General features: G+C 35.8%; 1 protein-coding gene across 1 annotated transcript in view; it reads right to left on the bottom strand.

Annotated features, from left to right (window-relative positions):
* KCNT2 (potassium sodium-activated channel subfamily T member 2) overlaps positions 1–24,338 on the bottom strand; it is a 405,225-nt gene that overhangs the window by 29,467 nt on the left and 351,420 nt on the right. The window contains exon 26 of the mRNA XM_030937154.1: positions 15,190–15,490. Coding sequence (XP_030793014.1) covers positions 15,190–15,490 — 301 coding nt within the window. The remainder of the gene's footprint in view (positions 1–15,189; positions 15,491–24,338) is intronic.

Genomic DNA, 24,338 nt, shown 5'->3' with positions numbered 1-24,338 from the left:
AACACATCACACCCCTGGGAAATAGCAGAATTTATAGATTGTCACTTCAGCTGCTTCCCCAAAGCATATGGGTTCTCATACTCCACATCTCAATTCCTTGAAGCTAGATGTGCTTCAGAACTAAATTTTTCAGATTTAGAAAGTATTGCTGAGCATATAATGCATAATATGTAGCATCATCTGTAGGGTTTGAAGCAGCAGAGAAATTAACGATTCTGCAGTAAAACATATATGTTCACAATAAATAGGATAAGTAAAAGATACTAATGGTTTCAGGTAGTTTGGATCAGTTTCCATATCCAAACATGTTTTAGTGTCAAACTTACTTAAAACCTTGGTTTCAGAAATTATGAATTTTGGAATTACAAGTGAAATATTGTGTACCTGTGTTCTAATGCAGAATCTTTTGGGAGTAGGTATATGTATATCTCAGATAGTAAATGCATGAGAATTTGTATGACTTTTGATTCTTTCAGCCTAACCTGTATATCAGAAAATATTAACAATTTTAACAGGGCTATACATTTGCAGATAAGGTCAGAGTTTCAGTTCCTCCTCCATGTTAATCACTCTGGGCAAGGCATTTAATGTCTCATAACTTTGTTTTAATCTCTCAAACGGCAAACAAAATGTGTCTCCACTATTTCACAGTTGAGTTTTCACATATTATTATATAAGCATAAACACAAGTATAAAATCTTGCCCTCAGTCTTAATATTTCCTTTTGGAACTTATCTTCATATTTTTCCTCAACAGTTGTCAATTCCTCCATGATCATAAGGCAATAATTTCTATAGCCTCAAGCATCAAATTTTCAAAATTTTCTGGTACCACTGAGCCAGTTTTTAAGCCTGGCATATCCTTTTACTACTAAAAAAAAATGGCTAACATTTTTGCCAAAATTTAAACCCTGAAATCAATCATGAAAAAATTAAGCCAAACAAAAATGACATCCATGTAAGCTGTGGTCCGTGACAGCATTTTCAATAAATTATAATTTCACATTATTTAATTTTGGTTTAACAAAGATAATCTAAAAAAACTTAATTCAGTAGTTACCATAGTATCGACTGCTCTATGATATTACTGACAATGTGTATTTTACAGTGTTTGCTAATTCTTCGAAGGAAATCAGCAATTTAGTGACTTACATTTTTAAATATTTTTCAACATTTCCTTATGAATTTTTGTTATTTGATATAGAATTATTTTTCTTTAGACAGTATAAAAATAAAATATGTCACTTGTAAAGCACCATTGTCCTCAAGTTTGACAATTTCACAGGTTATTGTCATATTATATATTATATTATATTATATTATATTAATCCTTTGATCTATTGTATATATATATCAAAAACAGTGTTAGTGTCAGAGGCATTTAAACCAGAGCAATCCCATCTTGAATAGGGGCTGGGCAAAATAGGGCTGTGACCCACTGGACTGCATTCTCAGTTAAGTAGGCATTCTAAGTCACAGTATGAAACAGGTTAGCACAAGATACAGGTCATATAGACCTTGTTGATTAAACAGGTTGCAGTAAAGACCCACCAAAACCAATGGTGATGAGATTGACCTCTGGTAGCCTTCACTGCTACACTCTCACCAGCACCATGACAGTTTACAAATGCCATGGCAACGTCAGGAAGTTACCCTATATGGTCTAAAATGGGAGGAACCCTTAGTTCAGGGAACTGGCTACCCCTTTCCCAGAAAACTCATGAATAATCCACCCCTTGTTTAACATACAATCAGAAATAACCATAAAAATGGACCACCAGCAGCCCTCAGGGCTGCTTTGCCTATGGGGTAGCCATTCTTTTTTTTTTTTTTTTTTTTTTCCTTAATAAACTTACTTTCACTTTGTACTGTGGACTTGCCCTGAATTCTTGCACAACATCTTTTTGGGCTTGTATTGGGGCCCTTTCTGGCAATATTAGTATAGCTAACATATAAGCAATTTCTCAAAGTATTACAGAATGTCTGTAAAATTGGATAGAGAAATAAGTTCACTGAAAAGGGCTTATAACCATATGAAAAGATGCTTAACATCATCATAATAAGAAAGTCACTGAGATATAATTGTTTTTACCTATTAGGTTGGTAAAATATTTAAAGAATATTTAAGAATATGTGAAACATCCAAAAGTCTGACAACATATTCTAATGACAAAATTTTGGAAAAACAGACTCTCTCATACTTTGCTAATAGAAATATAAAGCGGTACACACCTAAGTCAGAAAATCTGGCCATTAGCAAAATTATGTATACACCTAATTGTTAATCTAGTAATCTCACTTTCAGAAATTCATCCCATGGATACACTGGGAAAAAATGTTAAAAAAAAGTATACATAAGCCTATTCATTGCAGAGCTATTTGTAATCACAAAAGACTTAAGAGACTAGTTAAACAGGCAAGTACATCTCCACAATGGGGTGTAGGCAGCTATTAAGAAACACAAGGACTATTCTATATTCTAACAAGCTAGTAATCTCCAGGATGTACTGTTAAGTGAAAGACACAACAGGGGAAAATACGAACATATGCCACCATTTATGTTTTAAAATTTCTATTTAAAAAATAAAGTACAAACTGTGTGTGTGTGTATATATATATATGTGTGTGTGTGTGTGTGTGTGTGTATATATATAAAACAAAACAAAACAAACAAACAAAAAAACCAGGTTATCCATAAAGAAAGGAGAAGATTGTGGAGTAGCAACAGAAATAGGCGTAAAATTTCTTTAAATATACCTTGTGGAACTATGTAAATAGTTTACATAACCATTAATAGAAAAAAAAAAATAAAGATGTTCCAAAACATTGGAAACAAAACTGAACTTAAATTTATATTCAGTTGCTGTTATAACCATACCAAGAACAACTATTCCAAGCCTTAAAACGAAATATTTTTACTACACATTCCTATTGGGCTATACCCTATGTGTTCAATTGACGAACACATAAAAGTCATAAAACGAAAGAAATGCATGATTCCTTAACAATTCCAGTTTTGATATTAGCATATAATGCTATCATTTCTGTTGTTTACAACCACTAATATCAATTTAAGAGAAAGGAAATATAGATAGAAAAATATTGAATCAAAATTCTGTAACCCTGGATTTCAATTGTAGTATCTACGTTAACTCACGAGATATTCTCTCTCTCTTATCTGTCTGTCTGTCTAGAAATGAAGACAACCCAGTAAAAATGAGTATCTCTAATATATATATATATATATATATATATATATATATTTGAGATGGAGTCTCTGTCACCAGGCTAGAGTGCAGTGGCATGATCTCGGCTCACTGTAAGCTCTGCCTCCTGGGTTCACGCCATCCTCCTGCCTTAGACTCTCGAGTAGCTGGGACTACAGGCACCTGTCACCACTCCCAGCTATTTTTTTTTTTTGTATTTTTAGTAGAGATGAGGTTTCACCATGTTAGCCAGGATGGTCTAAATCTCCTGACCTTGTGATCTGCCTGCCTCAGCCTCCCAAAGTGCTGGGATTACAGGTGTGAGCCACTATACTTGGCCTCTAAATCTTGACTATGTTTGAAATGTTATTTTCCACTACAAGAAAATTGAGATACCTGAAGAGATGACATATTCCAAGGTAGAAGTATGTAGTCCTACAGAGAGCAAGAACAGTCTATCAAAGATGATTGCTAATATGAAAAAATAACTCCAGAGACATTTAAAGAGAAACCTGCTGGGCAAATTTAGGACAACCTAATGAATAATACAGTAACTCCAATGCATTAAAACATATCAAATATGTTTAAATATATGAGTTCATAATAATACAAAATATGGTTAAAAAAACAAAAGGGAAGAATGTAATGGACAAGTTCAGATTAGAAATTTAGAGTATGGGAGATGCCAGAGGACAAAGACAACTTTGTTACAAAATAAGTTGCAATAAAAAACTATGAGTTGGGGGATACATATATTAAAAACAACTAAATAGCAAGATGGCCGAATAGGAACAGCTCCAGTCTACAGCTCCCTGCGTGAGTGTAGCAGAAGACGAGTGATTTCTGCATTTCCAACTGAGGTACCGTGTTCATCTCACTAGGGCTTGTTGGACAGTGGATGCAGGACAGTGGGTGCAGGATAGGGGGTGCAACACCAAGTGTGAGTTGAAATAGGAAAAGGCATCACCTCACCCGGGAAGCACAAGGGGTCAGGGAATTCCGTTTCCTAGCCAAGGGAAGCTGTGACAGATGGCACCTGGAAAATCGGGTCACTCCCACCCTAATACTGCACTTTTCCAACCTTAGCAAAGGTCACACCAGGAGATTATATCCCACACCTGGCTCAGAGGCTGGGGGAGGGGCACCCGCCCTTGCTGAGACTTGAGTATGTAAACAAAGCAGCCCAGAAGCTCAAACTAGGTGGAGCCCACTGCAGCTCAAAAAGGCCTGCCTGCCTCTATAGACTCCACCTCTCGGGGCAGGGCATAGCTGAACCAAAGGCAGCAGACACTTCTGCAGACTTAAATGCCCCTGTCTGACAGCTTTGAAGAGAGTAGTGCTTCTCCCATTATGGAGTTTGAGATCTGAGAATGGGCAGACTGCCTCCTCAAGTGTGTCCACAGCCCCAGAGTAGCCTAACTGGGAGGCACCTCCCAGTGGGGGCCGACTGACACCTCACATGGCTGGGTGCTCCTTTGAGACGAAGCTTCCAGAGGAAGGATCAGGCAGCAACATTTGCTGTTCTGCAATATTTGCTGATCTGCAGCCTCCGCTAGTGATACCCAGGCAAACAGGATCTGGAGTGGACTTCCAGCAAACTCCAACAGACCTGCAGCTGAGGGTCCTGACTGTTAGAAGGAAAACTAATAAACAGAAAGGACATCCACACCATAACCCCATCTGTACATCACCATCATCAAAGATCAAAGGAAGATAAAACCACAAAAATGGGGAGAAACCAGAGCAGGAAAGCTGAAAATTTTAAAAATGAGAGGGCCTCTTCTCCTCCAAAGGAGCGCAGTTCCTCACCAGCAATGGAACAAAGCTGGACAGAGAATGACTTTGACGAGTTGAGAGATGAAGGCTTCAGATGATCAAACTTCTCTGAGCTAAAGGAGGATGTTTGAACCCATAGCAAAGAAGTAAAAAACGTTGAAAAAAGATTAGACAAACAGCTAACTAGAATAACCAGGGTAGAGAAGACCTTAAATGACCTAAAGGAGCTGAAAGCCATGGCATGAGAACTACGTGACAAATGCACAAGCTTCAGTAGTCGATTCCATCAACTAGAAGAAAGAGTATCAGTGATTGAAGATAAGATGAATGAAATGAAGTGAGAAGAGAAGTTTAGAGCAAAAAGAGTAAAAAGAAACAAACAAAGCCTCCAAGAAATATGGGACTATGTGAAAAGACCAAATCTACGTCTCATTGGTGTACCTGAAAGTGACAGGGAGAATGGAACCAAGTTGGAAAACACTCTCCAGGATATCATCCAGGAGAACTTCCCCAACCTAGTAGGGCAGGCCAACATTCAAATTAAGGAAATACAGAGAACACCACAAAGATATTCCTTGAGAAGAGCAACTCCAACACACATAATTGTCAGATTCACCAAATTTGAAATGAAGGAAAAAAATGTTAAGACAGCCAGAGAGAAAGGTTGGGTTACCCACAAAAGGAAGTCCATCAGATCAACAGCTGATCTCTCTGCTGAAATTCTACAAGCCAGAAGATAGTAGGGGAAAATATTCAACATTCTTAAAGAAAAGAATTTCAACCTAGAATTTCATATCCAGTCAAACTAAGCTTAATAAGTGAAGGAGAAATAAAATCCTTTACAGACAAGCAAATACTGAGAGATTTTGTCACCACCAGGTCTGCCTTACAAGAGCTCCTGAAGGAAGCACTGAACATGGAAAGGAACAACCAGTACCAGCCACTGAAAAAACATGCCCAAATGTAAAGACCATCGATGCTAGGAAGAAACTGCATCAACTAATGAGTAAAAGAACCAGCTAACATCATAATGACAGAATCAAATTCACATATAACAATATTAGCCTTAAATGTAAATGGGCTAAATGCTCCAATTAAAAGACACAGACTGGCAAATTGGATAAAGAGTCAAGACCCATCAGTGTGCTGTATTCAGGAGACCCATCTCATGTGCAGGGACACCCATAGGCTCAAAATAAAGGGATGGAGGAAGATCTACCAAGCAAATGGAAAACAACAAGAAAGCAGAGGTTACAATCCTAGTCTCTGATAAAACAGACTTTAAACCAACAAAGATCAAAAGAGACAAAGAAGACCATTACATAATGGTAAAGGGATTAATTCAACAAGAAGAGCTAACTATCACAAATATATATGCACCCAATACAGGAACACTCACATTCATAAAGCAAGTCCTTAGAGACCTACAAAGAGACTTATACTCCCACATAATAATAATGGGAGACTTTAACATCCCACTGTCAACATTAGACAGAAAAATGAGACAGAAAGTTAACAAGGATATCCAGGAATTGAACTCACCTCCTCACCAAGCGGACCTAATAGATATCTACAGAACTCTCCACCCCAAATCAACAGAACATACATTGTTCGTAGCACCACATTGCACTTATTCCAAAATTGATCACAAAGGAAGTGAAGCACTCTTCAGCAAATGTAAAAGAACAGAAATTATAACAGACTGTCTCTCAGACCACAAACAAACTAGAACTCAGGATTAAGAAACTCATTCAAAACTGCTCAACTAAATGGAAACTGAACAACCTGCTCCTGAATGACTACTGGGTGCATAACGAAATGAAGGCAGAAATAAAGATGTTTTTTGAAAGCAATGAGAAAAAAGACACAATGTACCAGAATCTCTGGGACACATTTAAAGCACTGTGTAGAAGGAAATTTATAGCAATAAATGCCCACAAGAGAAAGCAGGAGGAGGAAAGATATAAAACTGACACCCTAATATCACAATTAAAAGAACTAGAGAAGGAACAGCAAACACATTCAAAAGCTAGCAGAAGGCAAGACATAAATAAGATCAGAGCAGAACTGAAGGAGACAGAGACATAAAAAACCCTTCAAGAAATCAATGAATCCAGGAACTGGATTTTTGAAAAGATCAACAAAATTGATAGACTGCTAGCAAGATTAATAAAGAAGAAAAGAGAGAAGAATCAAATAGACACAATAACAAATGATAAAGGGGATATCACCACTGACCCCACAGAAATACAAACTACCATCAGAGAATATTCTAAACACTTCTATGCAAATAAACTGGAAAATTTAGAAGAAATGGATAAATTCTTGGATGCATACACCCTCCCAAGACTAAACCAGGAAGAAGTTGAATACCTGAATATATCAATAACAGGCTCTGAAATTGAGGCAATAATTAATAGCCTATCAACCAAAAAAAGTCCAGGACCAGACGGATTCACAGCTGAATTATACCAGAGGTACAAGGAGGAGCTGGTACCATTCCTCTGAAACGATTTCAATCAATAGAAAAAGAGAGGATCCTCCCTAACTCATTTTATAAGGCCAGCATCTTCCTGATAACAAAGCCTGGCAGAGACACAATAAAAAAAAAAAAGAGAATTTTAGACCAATATCCCTGATGAACGTCGATGGAAAAATCATCAATAAAATTCTGGCAAACTGAATCCAGCAGCACATCAAAAAGCTTATCCACCATGATCAAGTGGGCTTCATCCCTGGGATGCAAGGCTGGTTCAAAATACAAAAATCAATAAACGTAATCCAACATATAAACAGAACCAAAGACAAAAACCACTTGATTATCTCAATAGATGCAGAAAAGGCCTTCAACAAAATTCAACAGCCCTTCATGCTAAAAACTCTCAATACATTTGGTATTGATGGGACCTATCTCAAAATAATAAGAGCTATTTATGACAAACCCACAGCCAGCATCATACTGAATGGGCAAACACTGGAAGCATTCCCTTTGAAAACTGGTACAAGACAGGGATGCCCTCTCTCACCACTCCTATTCAACATAGTGTTGGAAGTTCCGACCAGGGCAATCAGGCAGGAGAAAGAAATAAGGGTATTCAATTAGGAAAAGAAGAAGTCAAATTGCCCTGTTTGCAGATGATATGATTGTATATTTAGAAAACCCCATTGTCTCAGTACAGAATCTCCTTAAGCTGATAAGAAACTTCAGCAAAGTCTCAGGATACAAAATCAATGTGCAAAAATCACAAGCATTCCTCTACACCAATAACCGACAAACAGAGAGCAAAATCATGAGTGAACTCCCATTCACAATTGCTTCAAAGAGAATAAAATACCTAGGAATCCAAATTACAAGGGATGTGAAGGAACTCTTCAAGGAGAACTACAAACCACTGCTCAATGAAATAAAAGAGGACACAAACAAATGGAAGAACAGTCCATGCTCATGGATAGGAAGAATCAATATCATGAAAATGCCCATACTTCCCAAGGTAATTTATAGATTCAATGCCAACCCCATCAAGCTACCAATGACTTTCTTCACAGAATTGGAAAAATCTACTTTAAAGTTCATATGGAACCAAAAAAGAGCCTGCATTGCCAAGACAAACCTAAGCCAAAAGAACAAAGCTGGAGGCATCATGCTACCTGACTTCAAACTACACTACAAGTCTACAGTAACCAAAACAGCATGGTACTTGTACCAACACAGAGATATAGACCAATGGAACAGAACAGAGCCCTCGGAAATAATACTACACATCTACAACCATCATGTCTTTCACAAATCTGACAAACAGAAGAAATTGGAAAAGATTCCCCATTTAATAAATGGTGCTGGGAAAACTTGCTAGCCATATGTAGAAAGCTGAAACTAGATCTCTTCCTTACACCTTATACAAACACTAATTCAAGATGGATTAAAGACTTAAATGTTAGACCTAAAACCATAAAAACCCTAGAAGAAAACCTAGGCAATACCATTCAGGACATAGGCATGGGCAAAGACGTCATGACTAAAACACCAAAAGCAATAGCAACAAAAGCCAAAATTGACAAATGGGATCTAAGTAAACTAAAGAGCTTCTGCACAGCAAAATAAATTACCATCAGAGTGAACAGGCAACCCACAGAATGGGAGAAAATTTTTGCAATCTACCCGTCTGACAAAGGACGAATATCCAGATTCTACAAACTTAAACAAATTTACAAGAAAAAATCAAACAACTGAATCAAAAAGTGGGTGAAGGATATGAACAGACACTTCTCAAAAGAAAACATTTATGCAGCCAATAGACACATGAAAAAATGCTCATCATCACTGGCCATCAGAGAAATGCAAATCAAAACCACAATGAGATACCATCTCACACCAATTAGAATGGCGATAATTAAAAAGCCAGGAAACAACAGGTACTAGAGAGGATGTGGAGAAATAGAAGCACTTTTACACTGTTGGTGGGACTGTAAACTAGTTCAACCATTGTGGAAGACAGTGTGGCGATTCCTCAAGGATCTAGAACTATAAATACCATTTGACCCAGCTATCCCAGTATTGGGTATATACCCAAAGGATTATAAATCATGCTGCTCTAAAGACACATGCACATGTATATTTACTGCGGCACTATTCACAATAGCAAAGACTTGGAACCCATCCAAATGTCCATCAATGACAGACTTGATTAAGAAAATGTGGCACATATACACCATGGAATGCTATGCAGCCATAAAAATTATGAGTTCATGTCCTCTGTAGGGGCATGGATGCAGCTGGAAACCATCATTCTCAGCAAACTATCACAAGAACAGAAAACCAAACACCGCATGTTCTCATTCATAGGTGGGACTCGAACAATGAGAACACTTGGACACAGGAAGTGGAACATCACACACTGGGGCCTGTTGTGGGGTGTGGGGAGCAGGGAGGTATAGCATTAGGAAATATGCCTAATGTAAATGACGAGTTAATGGATGCAGCACACCAACATGGCACATGTTTACATATGTACCAAACCTGCACGTTGTGCACATGTACCCTAGAACTTAAAGTATAATAGAAAATAAATGAAAATAAATAAAAACAACTAAATAAAGCTATCACCCATGTCAATGAATGGATCTTAATTGATTCTAATTTAAACAAACTAAACATTATGACATTTGCTGAAATAAGTGAACACTTAAAAACCAAGTGAATATTTGATGACATTAAATAACTACTTTTAATTGTGAAAATCCCCCGTGGTTTTGTTCTTAAAACTAGTTCTTGCCAGCACAGTGGTTCACACCTGTAATTCCAGGACTTTGGAAGGCTGAGGTTGGTGAATCACCTGAGGTCAGGAGTTAAATACTAGTCTGACCAACATGGCAAAACCTCGTTTCTACTAAAAGTATCAAAATTAGGCAGGCATGGTGGCCCATGCCTGTAATCCCACCTATTTGGGAAGCTGAGGGAGGAGAATCACTTGATCCCGGGAGTCAGAGGTTGCAGTGATCTGAGATGGTGCCATTGCATTCCAGCCTGGATGACACAGCGAGACTCAGTCTCAAAAAAAAAAAAAAAAAAAAAAAAAAAAAAAAAAAAAAAAAAAAAAAGAAAAAGAAAAGAAAAGAAAAGGAAACTATTTCTTAAATTATAGAGGTAAAAACTAAACTACATAATGTCTGAAATTTACCTAAAAATAATGTAAGAAGTGAGAGAAATGGGTGAAATTAGTGTGAGTACACATGAAGCAAGACAGGCCTTTGAGTCTTTTGTTTTGTTTTGTTTTAAGACAGGGTCTCTACCGCCCATGCTGGAGTGCAATGGCATGATTATGGCTCACTGCGGCCTTGAACTCCAGTGTTCATACAATCCTCTCACTCAGCATCCTGAGTAGCTGGGACTACAGGTGTGTGCTACCACATCTCGCTAATTTTTTGTTTGTTTTGGTAGAGACAGGATCTGATGTTTGTTGCCTACCTAGGCTATGAGTTGATAACTGCTGAAGCAAGATATTGGGTAAATATTGTTTTATTATACTACTCTTTCTACATTTATTCTTGTTTAAAATTTTCTTTATCACCTAAGTCAAAAGATTTAGGTAGAATTGTACAAAAGGACACCTTTTTCTTGGGGAATATAAACATTCTTTAACCTGACATTCTTGCCATCAATCTCAGCACATGATTTTAACTCCTACTATCATATGAATGATGACTCAACTTCCTGTTAAAGTAACTACAAGTTTACCACATTTAAAAGCATGTATTTTTCCCTCATTTCCAAATACCTAAGGAAAGAGTTCCATATGTGTTCAATTTCTATATTTCTAACTTTTTCACTAATGAATCAATCTTAACATTTAAACATGCTCATCTCTCTTTGGTCTTCAAAAAGAAGTAGTTTCTCTTTCTTCTCCACTTCCCATCCAGCTGTTTGCACAGTTTTCATTTCTCTTTCACAATAAAGCTTCTTAAAAAAAAAAAAAAAATACCTGCCATGGCAGGGTTGTCACCTGGTATCCATTATTTTCTTCCTTAATAGAGATCTGAGCCACCAAAAATAAAACATACATTCTTGACAATGGGATATAGTGGAAATGGTGTGTGCAACCCCTTGGTAATATCTTTCCACTGAGACAGTAATTTCTTTGCTGGTCCCTCCTTCCTTCCTTCTGGTGGAATGTGGAAAAAATGATTGGAGTTCCAATAGCTATTGTGTACAATGATATGACTTTGGCAATGGAAATATTAGATGGTGGAACAACAAGACAGAAAACTGAATTTCCAATAACCTGGCATCCTACCATCTTGGAATATCTCCAATATCATAATCTGGGAGAGAAATAAATCCTTCAATTTTGTTTAAAACATGCCTTTAAAAGAAAAAAAAAAACTGTTTACTTACTTATAGTCAGTCCTCCTAATCTATACTTACTTATAGTCAGTCCTCTTAATCTTAACTAATATGTGTAAATTCACTGTATCCAAATTCTTACTTCAAGCTATTGGATATGTAGCTTTCAATATGTAACTTTCACACATATCATTCAACTGAGATTGTCCTCTTCAAGGTCACAAATGACATATAACTATATCTTCAATACAATTTGGCACTATTAGTCATTCTCTATTTTTCTAGTTTTTCTATTTCTCTAGCTCAACAATTTTTAATATTTTTTTCAACACACAGACCATAGAGGAAACGACTTTTGTTCAGCATACTGAGGTAATAGACAAAACTGCTTAAGGCTGGAGAAAGCCAACTTGAGGTGCTTAGAGGATCACCCCAGGCCCCACACCTTATGAATGCAGAAGGGGTCGATGTTATGGTAAAAATATAAGCAATTGACAACATACCATTGTGCTTAGTTCTAGACTCCTCAGCCTCTTATTTCTTGTTTTCAAGGCTTTAACCTAAACATTCCAGAAATGTGAATAATTTTTATTTTTGAATGGAGTTTCACTCTGTCACCTGGGCTGGAGTGCAGTGGCGTGATCTCGACTCACTGCAACCTCTGCCTCCCAGGTTCAAGCAATTTTCCTGCCTCAGCCTCCTGAGTAGCTGGGATTATGGGTGCCCGCCACTACGTCCAGCAAATTTTTTATATTTTTTGTAGGGATGGGGTTTCACCATGTTGGCCAGGGTGGTCTCGAACTCCTGACCTTGTGATTCACCCACTAAATCTTCACCTGAGGGTTATTTCATCTACTCCAGTGGCTTTAATTAAAATTTATTTAAGCTGAATACTCAAGTCTATGTACACAACTCACTTTTTTTTCTTGAGCATTAGACAAAAGAAATTCAACTTCATACAGCGCATCAACCATTAGAAGTCTTCCAGGCACTCACAAGAGATAAATTATCTTCACCCATATGTGTTCTTCTAAGCTCAGTGAATGCCACCATCATAGATTCAGTTGCTCGTACTAGACCCCTCAAGAGTCATCTTCTGACTCTTCTTTTTCCCTCTCTTTTACATCCTTTATCCAGTAAGTAAATATTGTACTCTGTTTAATTCTTTCAGGGCACCCAAATCTACTGAAAAAAAAATCAGACTGTGACTTGTCATTAAATCAATCAACAGGCAAAACAACAATTGCTTTAAATGATTCATCCTCAATGGAGACAATATCCATTATCTATCCCTAAGGAGGCAAAATGTGTTGTTTTATTCTTTTTGTAAATGTGCAAAAAAATCTTACTTTTTTATGTATAAAGTACACACATACGTACAATACTCAAACAGACATGCAGTATAACTATGGCACTAGTCAAATGATAGTTCTGGGCTAAGAACTTTATTATTCATTATCTAATTTGTCTCTCACAACAAATCTATGATATAGGTATCATTATTATTTTCATTTCACAGATAAGAAAATAAGCTGAGAGGTTAAATAATTTAACAAATCTATTGGCTGACACTAGAATATGAGTTTATAAATACAGAGGTCTTGTCTGAGGAGGTCATTTTTCTATTCCCAGTGCCCTGGCACAGAGAGGGCAGCCCAATAGTAAGGGCTGAGTGGATGAATTAACGTAAGTTAGAAATAAATGGAAAATACCAGAAGCCCATGATGTATTAGATTCCAAATCTGTTTTCATAATTACTATGCTATTAGAGATAGCCAATACAAGGTTTTGGAATGGACTGATGGATCTATGGGCAAATAGATCAAGAGAATGAAGAGAGAGAGGAAGAAAGAAATAAAAAATAAAAACAAGGTGAACAGAATCTGTTCTTTTTTTCTGTAAGTGTGAAAATTAAATTAAAAAATTATAATAAAAATAAACCAGAGAGAATATCTAAATGCAAGATACGTGATAGACATTTCATTAGCAAAAACAATACGTTTTCTAATGTTTCTCTCATGCAGTCAGCTTACGCACTTTTGAGTTTCTGAGAATCAAACTTACCTGCCACACTGCTTCCAGGACCACCCTGGGGTTATAATGTTCAGGAAAAACAGCTGGAACTTGGATAAGTAACCATTCACTGGGACTTATTATTAAAAGCAAAAATAGCTGAATAATAACTAACAAAAGTACACATATATGGGACTATAATCCTTTAAGAATATAATCACATTCCATGTCAGTTAATTGGCAGATAGCTATTAGTGGATTTCTACAATGATGATCTTACTTTTTCTTTTAATTTGCTTCTTAATGTAAAACATTCAATATGGTTATATTAAAATTACTTGTCACAGATGAATCTGGGCTACAGTTAATTAAGTATCATATAATTATGAACTTCAACTATATATGGAGTTCTGACTACAACACATTTTAACTGTATGTCTTTGAGCAAAGTTTTAACTTCGAAGAGTCAAAATTCTAAAGGGTAAAATGAGATACCTATCAAATCAGGGTTATAAAGAGTAATGAGAAAACTCACATAAAACACCTAGCATAGTTTCTGGAGTAGCACGCATAGCATGCTCTGCATAGAGTAGTGCTAAATTAATATGTGGGTTTTTTCCTTATTCAAAGAAGCAGAGGCAACTTCTTTTAAACTCTAATTCAATGACGAAAATTTCTTCCTAAGAATATTACCTCATGTTGAGATTTCAATAATAAACAAGAGAAAAGGGTAAATATGGAATACCTTCTATTGGATTCTTAACTTGCATGATACTAACACTATCTGAGTTCCTGGTTTACCCATGTTACACATTTATATACATAAAATAAAACACCTTGTTTATAATTTGGTTTTCCTTTGAATGGACTAAATATCTTTTTAAAGTAAAATTCATACACTGATAAATGATACATTTTAAATGTATCTTTGCATTATTTATTTAGGTTTTGCATTATTTATTTAAGCTGTGTCTATAGTGTCTATATGGCAGTTATGGATTAATACAGGAACTGAACAATTATTCAGACAGATCTGCACTGTATGAGATAAAGCACTATTTGAGCTTCAAAACACAGGGTCTGGCCCAGAGTTTTTGTAAAAACTAAAATTAAGATAATTTGTGTAATGAGTTTAGCACAGTACCTAGCAGATTCAGCAAACACTGAAAATTTTTAGTATTTTATCTTACCATCATCATTTAAATTTTCTATAGGAGATTAGATGTATCACTAGTTTCTACTAATTGATCTGTGAAGCAAAAATGCAATTGTTTACTAAATTAGAACCAACTATATCACTACTAATGGCAAGAAATCATGAGTCCATATATACAGTAGTTTTTAAAGAGCATACCATATCCCACTGTAGAAAGACCCAAGTGTTTCATTCTATTTTTCACAAGTTCAGCAAGCTCTTGTCTTTCTGACCTCCTGTAGAGGTTCAGTCGCTGCTGGGTTATTTTTTCAGCTGTTTTACCGGAGTGTTTTGGGCCTTTTCTGCTCAGTCTTCGGGCCCACTGCATGCTTTTTCTCCGCAGCAAGGGATGGTCCGACTGATCACTGGATGTGGAGTTGCGGTGATTACCGCGGTGGTGCCCTTGTTCTCTGGAGTCTTTGGTGTCTTCCCACTCTTCTACACTGATAGATATTTGAGACTTAAAAGGAAATGGATATTGATAATTAGATACTTTAGAAATAAATATGGCCTGAAGTTGAAATAATATTTTATTTGCTAATATATTGGCATAGTTGTATTTCCACTCATGAGAGTTTTCACAGAAAGAGCAAAATCAGTCTTGGATTCTAGTTTTCCAGTACTGAGAATATTAAAATCTATGTTTCCTTGAACTTACATATAAATCAGGCAAAATAAATATCTGTATCCTCTGGTACAATTTCTTAATGAAAGTATTTAATTTTTATGCATAAAAGTTTACTTATCATAAATAGTTATTTATGATATTACTAGTGCACAGTTGTTTGAAACATACAAAAACAGACATTTTATAACTTTATTCAAATAAAATCCATGTAATGGACTTTTCTAAATCTATTAAAAGTATTTCACACTCAAATTAAATAATTAAGATAATTACCTTAGATTTGGAATTAATAATGTTTTTAAAGGATTTTAAATTATTGCTCTTTCTAAAGACAGCACTGGCATGAACATTATAATACGTGAATTTTAAAAATTCTCTCATATGCCCCAGAAGAAAACAAAACTCACTTTTTAAATCATGCATTTATTATTCACCGTATAAATTGCTTTTCTGACTAAAATTAAAACCTATTTCAGGAAATGTTTTAAGTATTCTGTAGAATCACAACTCAAATTTAAAACAGGTCGTTCTCCACAGGAGGGAAAAACAATGAACAAATTCACAAAGACTATTATGACTTAAACTTTTACGACCCAATCTGATTTTTACAGTAAGATGCTCTCCTTTGATTTTAAGGCTTTAATAAGCAAATGCTTACTGTTTCAAAATCGTTGCTTTTCATACTAGGCAGTCATATGAAATGCAACACTGATCGAAGAAGAAAGTCTTACTTTCTAAAAACATGCACGTGCAAATGAACAATTTCCTGAATACTATTGTACTTAAGAGCAGCATTCATGAATCTGTTAACTGTGTTTCCCTTCTACAGATGGAAGCTTGAACTTCAGTTACAACATGTATGTGTTGCTGGCTTTTAAAGTAATAGAATTTAAATTACCAATTTAAGTAACGTCAGGAAGTAGATCCAATAAAATCCTTTAAAAGTGAATATAAATTATACAGGCTCAGTCAATGCTTTATATACAATTCCCAGTGGCAAGCTATGAAATTCTCTCACACTTAATTTCAGCCAAAAATTCAAATACTAATCCACATCTGTTTCAAAACAGTGCTATATCAGAGGGATATCCAAAAAACTTCATCTCTTCATTATAAAATAATTGAGATTAAATGATTTTGGAAACCATATTTTATCTACCAGAATTTAATTTCTAAGCATTCAAAGTTTTTAGTACCATGGTTTAACAATAATGAACATTTTAATAAAGTTTTAACTCTACTCTCACCTACTTGATAATATACTGAAAATTCACTTCTGTGGAAGTAAAACACATAAACTCTTAAGTAATATCTACCACCAACAAGAATATCAATATGTATTTAGTAGTATAGTTACACTTTGTAGCAACAATGAAAATATACTATTTCAGTCATTTTTAGAGACTTGCTTGCAGAATTTAATCATAATCTTAAATTCATTTGAAGTGATCTTTTTGTTCCTCTTTCTAGTCATAAGTCCCTATGAGTGATAGTTTGATTTCCTACAAATATGTGGAAATAACAATCTTCCCAACCAAACATTAAAGATACTATGTTCATCTAATACCACTTATAATTCAAGTCACAAAACCATAACTTAATAAAAAATGTTAAAGGGGAGAGTAGGGATTCACTTCTTTTCCAGGTAGGAGATGAAACATTGATTTTGTGAATGCTTTTCCTTAGCCCACATGTGTATCAGGCATCCTGTAAAGTATACATCTACAAGATGAACTGAAACCTGTGTATACATTAGTTAAGCAATATGTAATAGCCTATTCAGCATTATTTTGAATTTCCCCAAAAGAAACTATTATAACTTGTACATAAAAATACATAAGAATCTCGTCATTTTTTTCAATAATTCCATAAAATAAGTAATATTTCTTTACTAACCTCTCACTTTAACTACAGTAAAAAGAAATGAGGGCCGGGCGCGGTGGCTCATGCCTGTAATCCCAGCACTTTGGGAGGCCGAGGCGGGCGGATCACAAGGTCAGGAGATCGAGACCATGGTGAAACCCCGTCTCTACTAAAAATACAAAAAATTAGCTGGGCACGGTGGCGGGCGCCTGTAGTCCCAGCTACTTGGGAGGCTGAGGCAGGAGAATGGCAGGAACCCGGGAGGCAGAGTTTGCAGTGAGCTGAGATCGCGCCACTGCACTCCAGCCAGGGGGACAGAGCGAGACTCCGTCTCAAAAAAAAAAAAAGAAATGAGAAGAATTTGAGGGTTAATTTTAGGAAATCCAAACCCAAAACACATAAGTTGTTCTTTACATGTTTGGAATTTGCATTCCTTTCTCTCATTCTTCCAACAGGACATAATAAAAAGTACATTAATTTTATGTGTATAATATACACAAATTTGAGTTCTATTTTGAATGATTCTTAACTCTGTCCCTACAATAATACTGCACAGCCTCTATAAAAAAGTGAGGATAGGCCGGGCGCGGTGGCTCAAGCCTGTAATCCCAGCACTTTGGGAGGCCGAGACGGGTGGATCGCGAGGTCAGGAGATCGAGACCAACCTAGCTAACACGGCGAAACCCCGTCTCTACTAAAAAATACAAAAAACTAGCCGGGCGAGTTGGCGGGCGCCTGTAGTCCCAGCTACTTGGGAGGCTGAGGCAGGAGAATGGCGTAAACCCGGGAGGCGGAGCTTGCAGTGAGCTGAGATCCAGCCACTGCACTCCAGCCTGGGCAACAGAGCGAGACTCCGTCTCAAAACAAAAAAAAAAAAAAAAAAAAAAAGTGAGGATAATGATAACCATCTTCTATTTGACAGAAATGTGAAAATTCATATGACATTAATATATAAAGAAAACATCTGTCAACCATAAACTTTCACATATAACAGTAATACCATTAATAGATCCTTGTAAAATTATCCACAATATCAATAACATTAGCAATAAACATTTGTTACTCTATTCCTTGGATACTGAATGTGTGTGTGCTTGTGTGTGTGTGCTTCCATGTTTTAATAGGAGGTCCATTTATAAATATACTTTCCTGATGTCATTTCTTCTTGTAGTTGCAACTCTCTTGTGTTTTAAACATGGCATCATAATCTAGTGGAAATAATATAGTGCTGGATAGACAGCAGTGCCTTTATAGTAGGACCTTCTCCTGAACTCAGCATCACGATAATAGAGTGGTTAAATGCAAGGTTTTAGCATCAGATAGACCTGAGTTTAAACAACAGTTCTACCACTTACCAGTTTGCCTTCTTGGTTATGTAATCTAAGCTCTCGAAGATTATTTCCATTTCCCTCTCTAAAAAATTGTCATTCTATTATTACATTATTACTTTGCCTACCAACTTTTTCTGAAGACATAAAAGAGATAATGCGTGAAAAGGCATTGTAAGATGTCTGTCTTAGAAAACACCCAATAAATATTCATATGTTATGGCTTATGACCTTGTATAAAAGGAGAATAAAAGAGAGAAAATAATATGAAATAATTATGATGGGTATGCAAAAAGTGAAAAATGGGGATGAAAAAGAGAGGGAATCATTCACATTTTTGGTGCACTTTTCTCTATCATTAGAGTTCTGAATAAATCAAGGTGCTAAAAACACATTCTTGGGGATAAAGATTTCTTGGTTAAAGCTTAGTAAATTTAAACAAGAGAACAAATTTTTAAAGTGAAGGTGAATATTTTTCATTTTGCACAGTTTCTATGAATTATTTTGTACTTTTTCATGGAATTACTAGAGAACTCTAACTTTTTTGTCAGGCACATAATATAATCATTAACTTGAAAAATCAAAATTTAATACTAATGTTTACGAGAAAGATGAAAATATATTTGCATATGTAAATGAAATTCTCCTGGTAATATATACAGTTCAATGAAGAAGTGAAAAATTGGTGACTACTCCAACAATTTCTATACAAATTTAAAATATTATCATTTTCTAAAACTTATATTACTTCCTAAATATTTATCATACTTAATATGATTTTTAAGACTGAAAGTATTTCTTCATATGAATAATAATTAAAAACGTAATAAATAAGAAAATGTTTGTTATGCCTAAAATAGCTGATTATGTTATTGTTTTCAGGAAAGTAGAAAATGTCAGATACACTAAATACATCACTCTTTTCCACACTCTTCACACACATCAAAGTGACTCAGTTCAACTTCCTCCTGATTTTTTATTGAAGAGTTATTCACGTCATAGGTTATTGAGCAATCTATAGAACAATGTAGTATTTTAAATAAACCAATTCACTCAGTAGTTTGAAAATGAGTGTTTGTAATCTGGACTCATGACTCCCTTAAGGATAGTTTTACAGACTTCATAATACTCTAGACTGTGTTATTTGATTTATGATTGAAGTCAGAACTGTTGCCAAAGAAGAAAAGAAAATGAAATCACTAAAATGTGCTAGTTTAACATTTTCTCAAAGAATCCTTATCTGATATTTTCCATTAAATAAAGGTTAAATTATAAGAATACTTGAGAGATCATCTAAATTTAAATATATAAGCACCAAGGCTAGTGACTCTGAGTCCACTGAAAGCTTATTTTTATTTAAAAAAAAAATCTAAAGAAAAATGTTTCACCAATTTCCAAAGCTCAATTTAATATGTACATGTGGTCTGCGATCTATGCAGAGAGAGAAAATAGCTAGTTACACTGTATATTGATGCATTTCCAAATTAATTTTGGAATCAAAAACACAATTAGAGAATAAACAATCTTATAGTGTAAAAAATGTTGAATTTAGAATCAAATAAATAAGCTGTATTTTCAACCACTTCAAGAAAATATTTTATGACCTTAAGCAAATCACTGAGATTCTTAGAAAATAATCTAATTTTAGACAGGAAAATACCCTGTCTTCATGACAAGAAAACACAAAATTTATAAGAACCTAGTATTTAAACTCTAAAGTAAATTTAAAGCCAAATATTTACTAAAGAAATTCATGTTCAAATAACATTTTTAAAGCCAATAATTTGATGGAATGATGAAAATTATTTTAATCTTTGATTTCCTTTTTCATACATAAAAATAAGTTATTTCATCTGTGTGGTCTCTTAGGTATCTTTCAGTTCCACCTATATATAATTCTTTATTTTATTTTATTTTAAGCTCTGGGGTACATGTGCAGAACGTGCAGGTTTGTTGCATAGGTGGTTTTGAAAATGTGGCCAATTTATACCATGGAATCCTATGCAGCCATGAAAAAGATGAGTTTGTGTCCTTTGCAGGGACATGGATGAGGCTGAAAATCATTATTGTCAGCAAACTAACACAAGAACAGAAAACCAAACACTGCATGTACTCACTCATAATCGGGAGTTAACTAATGAGAACACATGGACAGAAGGAGGCGAACATCACACACTGGGGCCTGTCACGGGGTGGGGGACTAGGGAAGGGAGAGCATTAGGAGAAATACCTAATGTAGATTATGGGTTGATGGGTGTAGCAAACCACCTATGTATAATTCTATGAATATAAAATATACTCGGAGTAGGTAGAACCTCTATTACCTCAGCATTCCAATTCTATAACTTCAAAAGGCAAAATTTATATATATGTCTAAGTGAAAAAAAATCAAATTCTCTATTAAGAAATAATATTAAATAATCCACAAATTTATGCTAGTCATTTTTCACTACTATCAAATGAAGCCCCTCTGTCTCCACCCAACCTCATCTACATTTTGGTTATTATCTCTAAAAGAAAAATCAAATATAGTTACTGTTATGTTTCTGGTTATTTCCATCTCTTTTTTATGATGCATTTTTAAGTTTACACATTAACTTGCACATTTACAGCTCTTTGATGACTTGGTTTTACTGCATTGTGTGTATATAAGTATGTGTGTGTGTGTTTAATTAAATCTCCACTTTCTACTTATACTATGGTATCTGTGGAATTTGGAATCTAGCTAATTTATTATATTGGCATTCTTTCTCATCTTGCTGGTGATTTTTTTTTTCCTGAACTTTCAAAGCTGTCATTTGGAAACAGCTGGTTTATAAGGCTTCAATTTCTTAATGCTTTTCCTATTGCTTTAAGCCCAGAAAAATCTTATGTTTTTGTTCCTGTTTTAGCATTGAATATTAATATCATGTAACTGCTAACCACTTGATAGCTGCCTGCTCTTAGAACTTAAATACTGTATTTGTGTTAAAAAGAATAAATTGAGAGGGGACTTTGTCATTGTTTTTAATGGTTTGTCTTATTATACTAGGAATTCTAGTGATATAATTCATAAATGTGTGGATAACAAGCAGAAGGTATATACATTATTTATTGATTTTTCATTACTTATTTAGAAATTTAAGTCTTCCCCATCAGCTCAAGATATGGAGACATTCATTTACCATATTCTTCTCATCATAAATAGTCTGCCTCCATTTTTGACATTAGACTGCTGACTGCTTTCAAGTGCCAACACTCTTCCTTTCCCTTCTGCCCTATAGATGGGGAGGCTGGTAAGTCCCAGTCTATGTGTAGGACCTCATTCCAGCCCCAATGTATATTTTTTAATTTTAAAAAGTATGTATGTATGTATGTATGCATGTATGTATTTATTTTAAGACAGGGTCCTGCTCTGTTGCCTAGACCGGAGGGCAGTGGCAGGATCTCTGCTCACTGCGACTTCCACCTGCCAGCTCAAGCAATCCTCCCGCCTCAGTCTCCCGAGTAGCTGGGACCACAGGCGTGGACCACCATGTCTGGCTAATTTTTGTATTTTTGTAGAGATGGGGTTTCACCATGTTGACCTGGCTGGTCTAGAACTCCTGAGCTCAAGCTATCCTCCCATGTTGACCTCTCAAAGTGCTGGGATTACAGGTGTGAGCCACGATGCCCAGCCCAGCCCCAATCTTTAATCGTGATGAAAGCCAAGCCAGTTTCTTTTCCTTGCTCTTTCCAGCCCAAGCCATTTTTTGACCTGGTTGGAAGCCTGCCTCACTCTCCATAGAAAGCCTCATTATACGAGTTGTACCCTTTTCAATACCCTGTTGGTGCAGGTGTGCAGTCATCAGTCTCAACAGGACCGGATTTGGGATGGTGGTTAGGTATTATCCCATCTATGAAAGCTAGTCTTAACAATTGGCACAGCAAGGGGTATCTAGGCAATGACCACAACTGCTGGGGGTCTTTCTTCTTATATTTTGCCTTGTTAATTTGTTGTGTTGTATGGAGACAATTATGCTGTTTGGGTTTTTTTCTGCCTCCTGGAAAGCTGATACTTTAACCGGAGCAACTTTATGCTGCATTTGCTGAGTCTTTCCAAGTTTCTGTTCAGAATTAAATGATCTTAATGCCTGGAAGCATCAGTAATATTTAGGAACAGGAGTTTGGCAATAGCCCCATGTCATGTGTCTTTGCCCAGACCTATCTTTGTGTCTCATACTGAATCATGTGGTTGGGATCCAGTAAGAAATATGACTGACACTAGGCCCAGGGGAATAATTCCTACTGTGTGATCACTGGCTGTATGTTTCAACCATGCATCAGCCCCCATTCTACAGTGTGTCCTAGGAAAAATGCCTGTTACTTTGTGCATTATACAGTTCCATTGGGTGGTTCCTTATATGGAAGAAGAGCAGTTACCATATGGAATGCTGAGTTTCATACTCCTAAAAGGAGTATGCGGCCACCCCAAAAACTGCTTCTGCTGCTGTTGCTGTCTATGCCTCCATGACAACACAGTTCCTGATCCCCACAGTTAGAGAGAAAACCAAAAACAGGCCTCTGTGGCATACCCAAGAGGTTAATTCAAACCCAATTTCAACCTAGGGAACTTAAAATGTGATGAAGCAACCACTGCCATCAGGGAGGCCCATAACCCGGATGATACTTACTTGAGACTCTAAAGGAGAAGGCTTGTAATATAAGCAGGATAGAAAACAAACAAACATAAAACAACACCAGCCCCAACAACAAAAACAAAACTGGATATAGGAGGAATAAACAGAAAGCTGGATACACAGGAGAAAACAAAAATGTAAACAGAAGTCTAAAATTTGTCCCACTTGGAAATTCTTAAATTACTTGAAGAATTTATAAAGACAGGTAAGTTTGGTGAATGGTGTGCCTCTACAACACAAGCTCCAAATTAACTTGTATGTTTCCTGAGATGCACCCATTGGCAAAACTTCAGAACCTTAATCAAAGTTGAGGACTAAACTATAGTTATTACTGGAGATGATACTAAATTCAAACAAAGTACCCTAAATATGGGGATTCAGTAAAATAAAGGTACCTTCCCTTACTCTTGTGGAGGTGATTATCAGATATAAAATACAGGGCAAATAAATATACCTTATCTTAACCATCAGAATTACTTTCTGGCCTAAATTCTCCACGGTCATAACAGATATTGTATAAAAATATCCCATAGTAGACATGGATGCTCTGATTAAATTAATAACAAATTAAAGTAAATCAAATCATATCTTTGACACATACAAGTAGTTTTGCAATATAAAACCTCATGCACATTCTGTCTGCTCAATGTAAGTAGTTAATAAGGACTACAATAATTGGAACAAGTCCTTCAAGGATTGGAATCCCTTACCAGAGAACTATTTACAGAAGGGGTAATAGTCACCACTTCTTCTCCATTTAATAGTCAAATTTGGCTTGTTCTTAAAATTGAACACAAATAAGCAGAGCCTGGTAGTAGATCATCGTAAGTT

The sequence above is a fragment of the Rhinopithecus roxellana genome, chromosome 8 (genome assembly GCF_007565055.1).
Source record: "Rhinopithecus roxellana isolate Shanxi Qingling chromosome 8, ASM756505v1, whole genome shotgun sequence".
NCBI lineage: Eukaryota > Metazoa > Chordata > Mammalia > Primates > Cercopithecidae > Rhinopithecus > Rhinopithecus roxellana.
The sequence above is the reverse complement of the archived record's forward strand: the minus strand, read 5'-3'. Positions and strand labels throughout refer to the sequence as shown.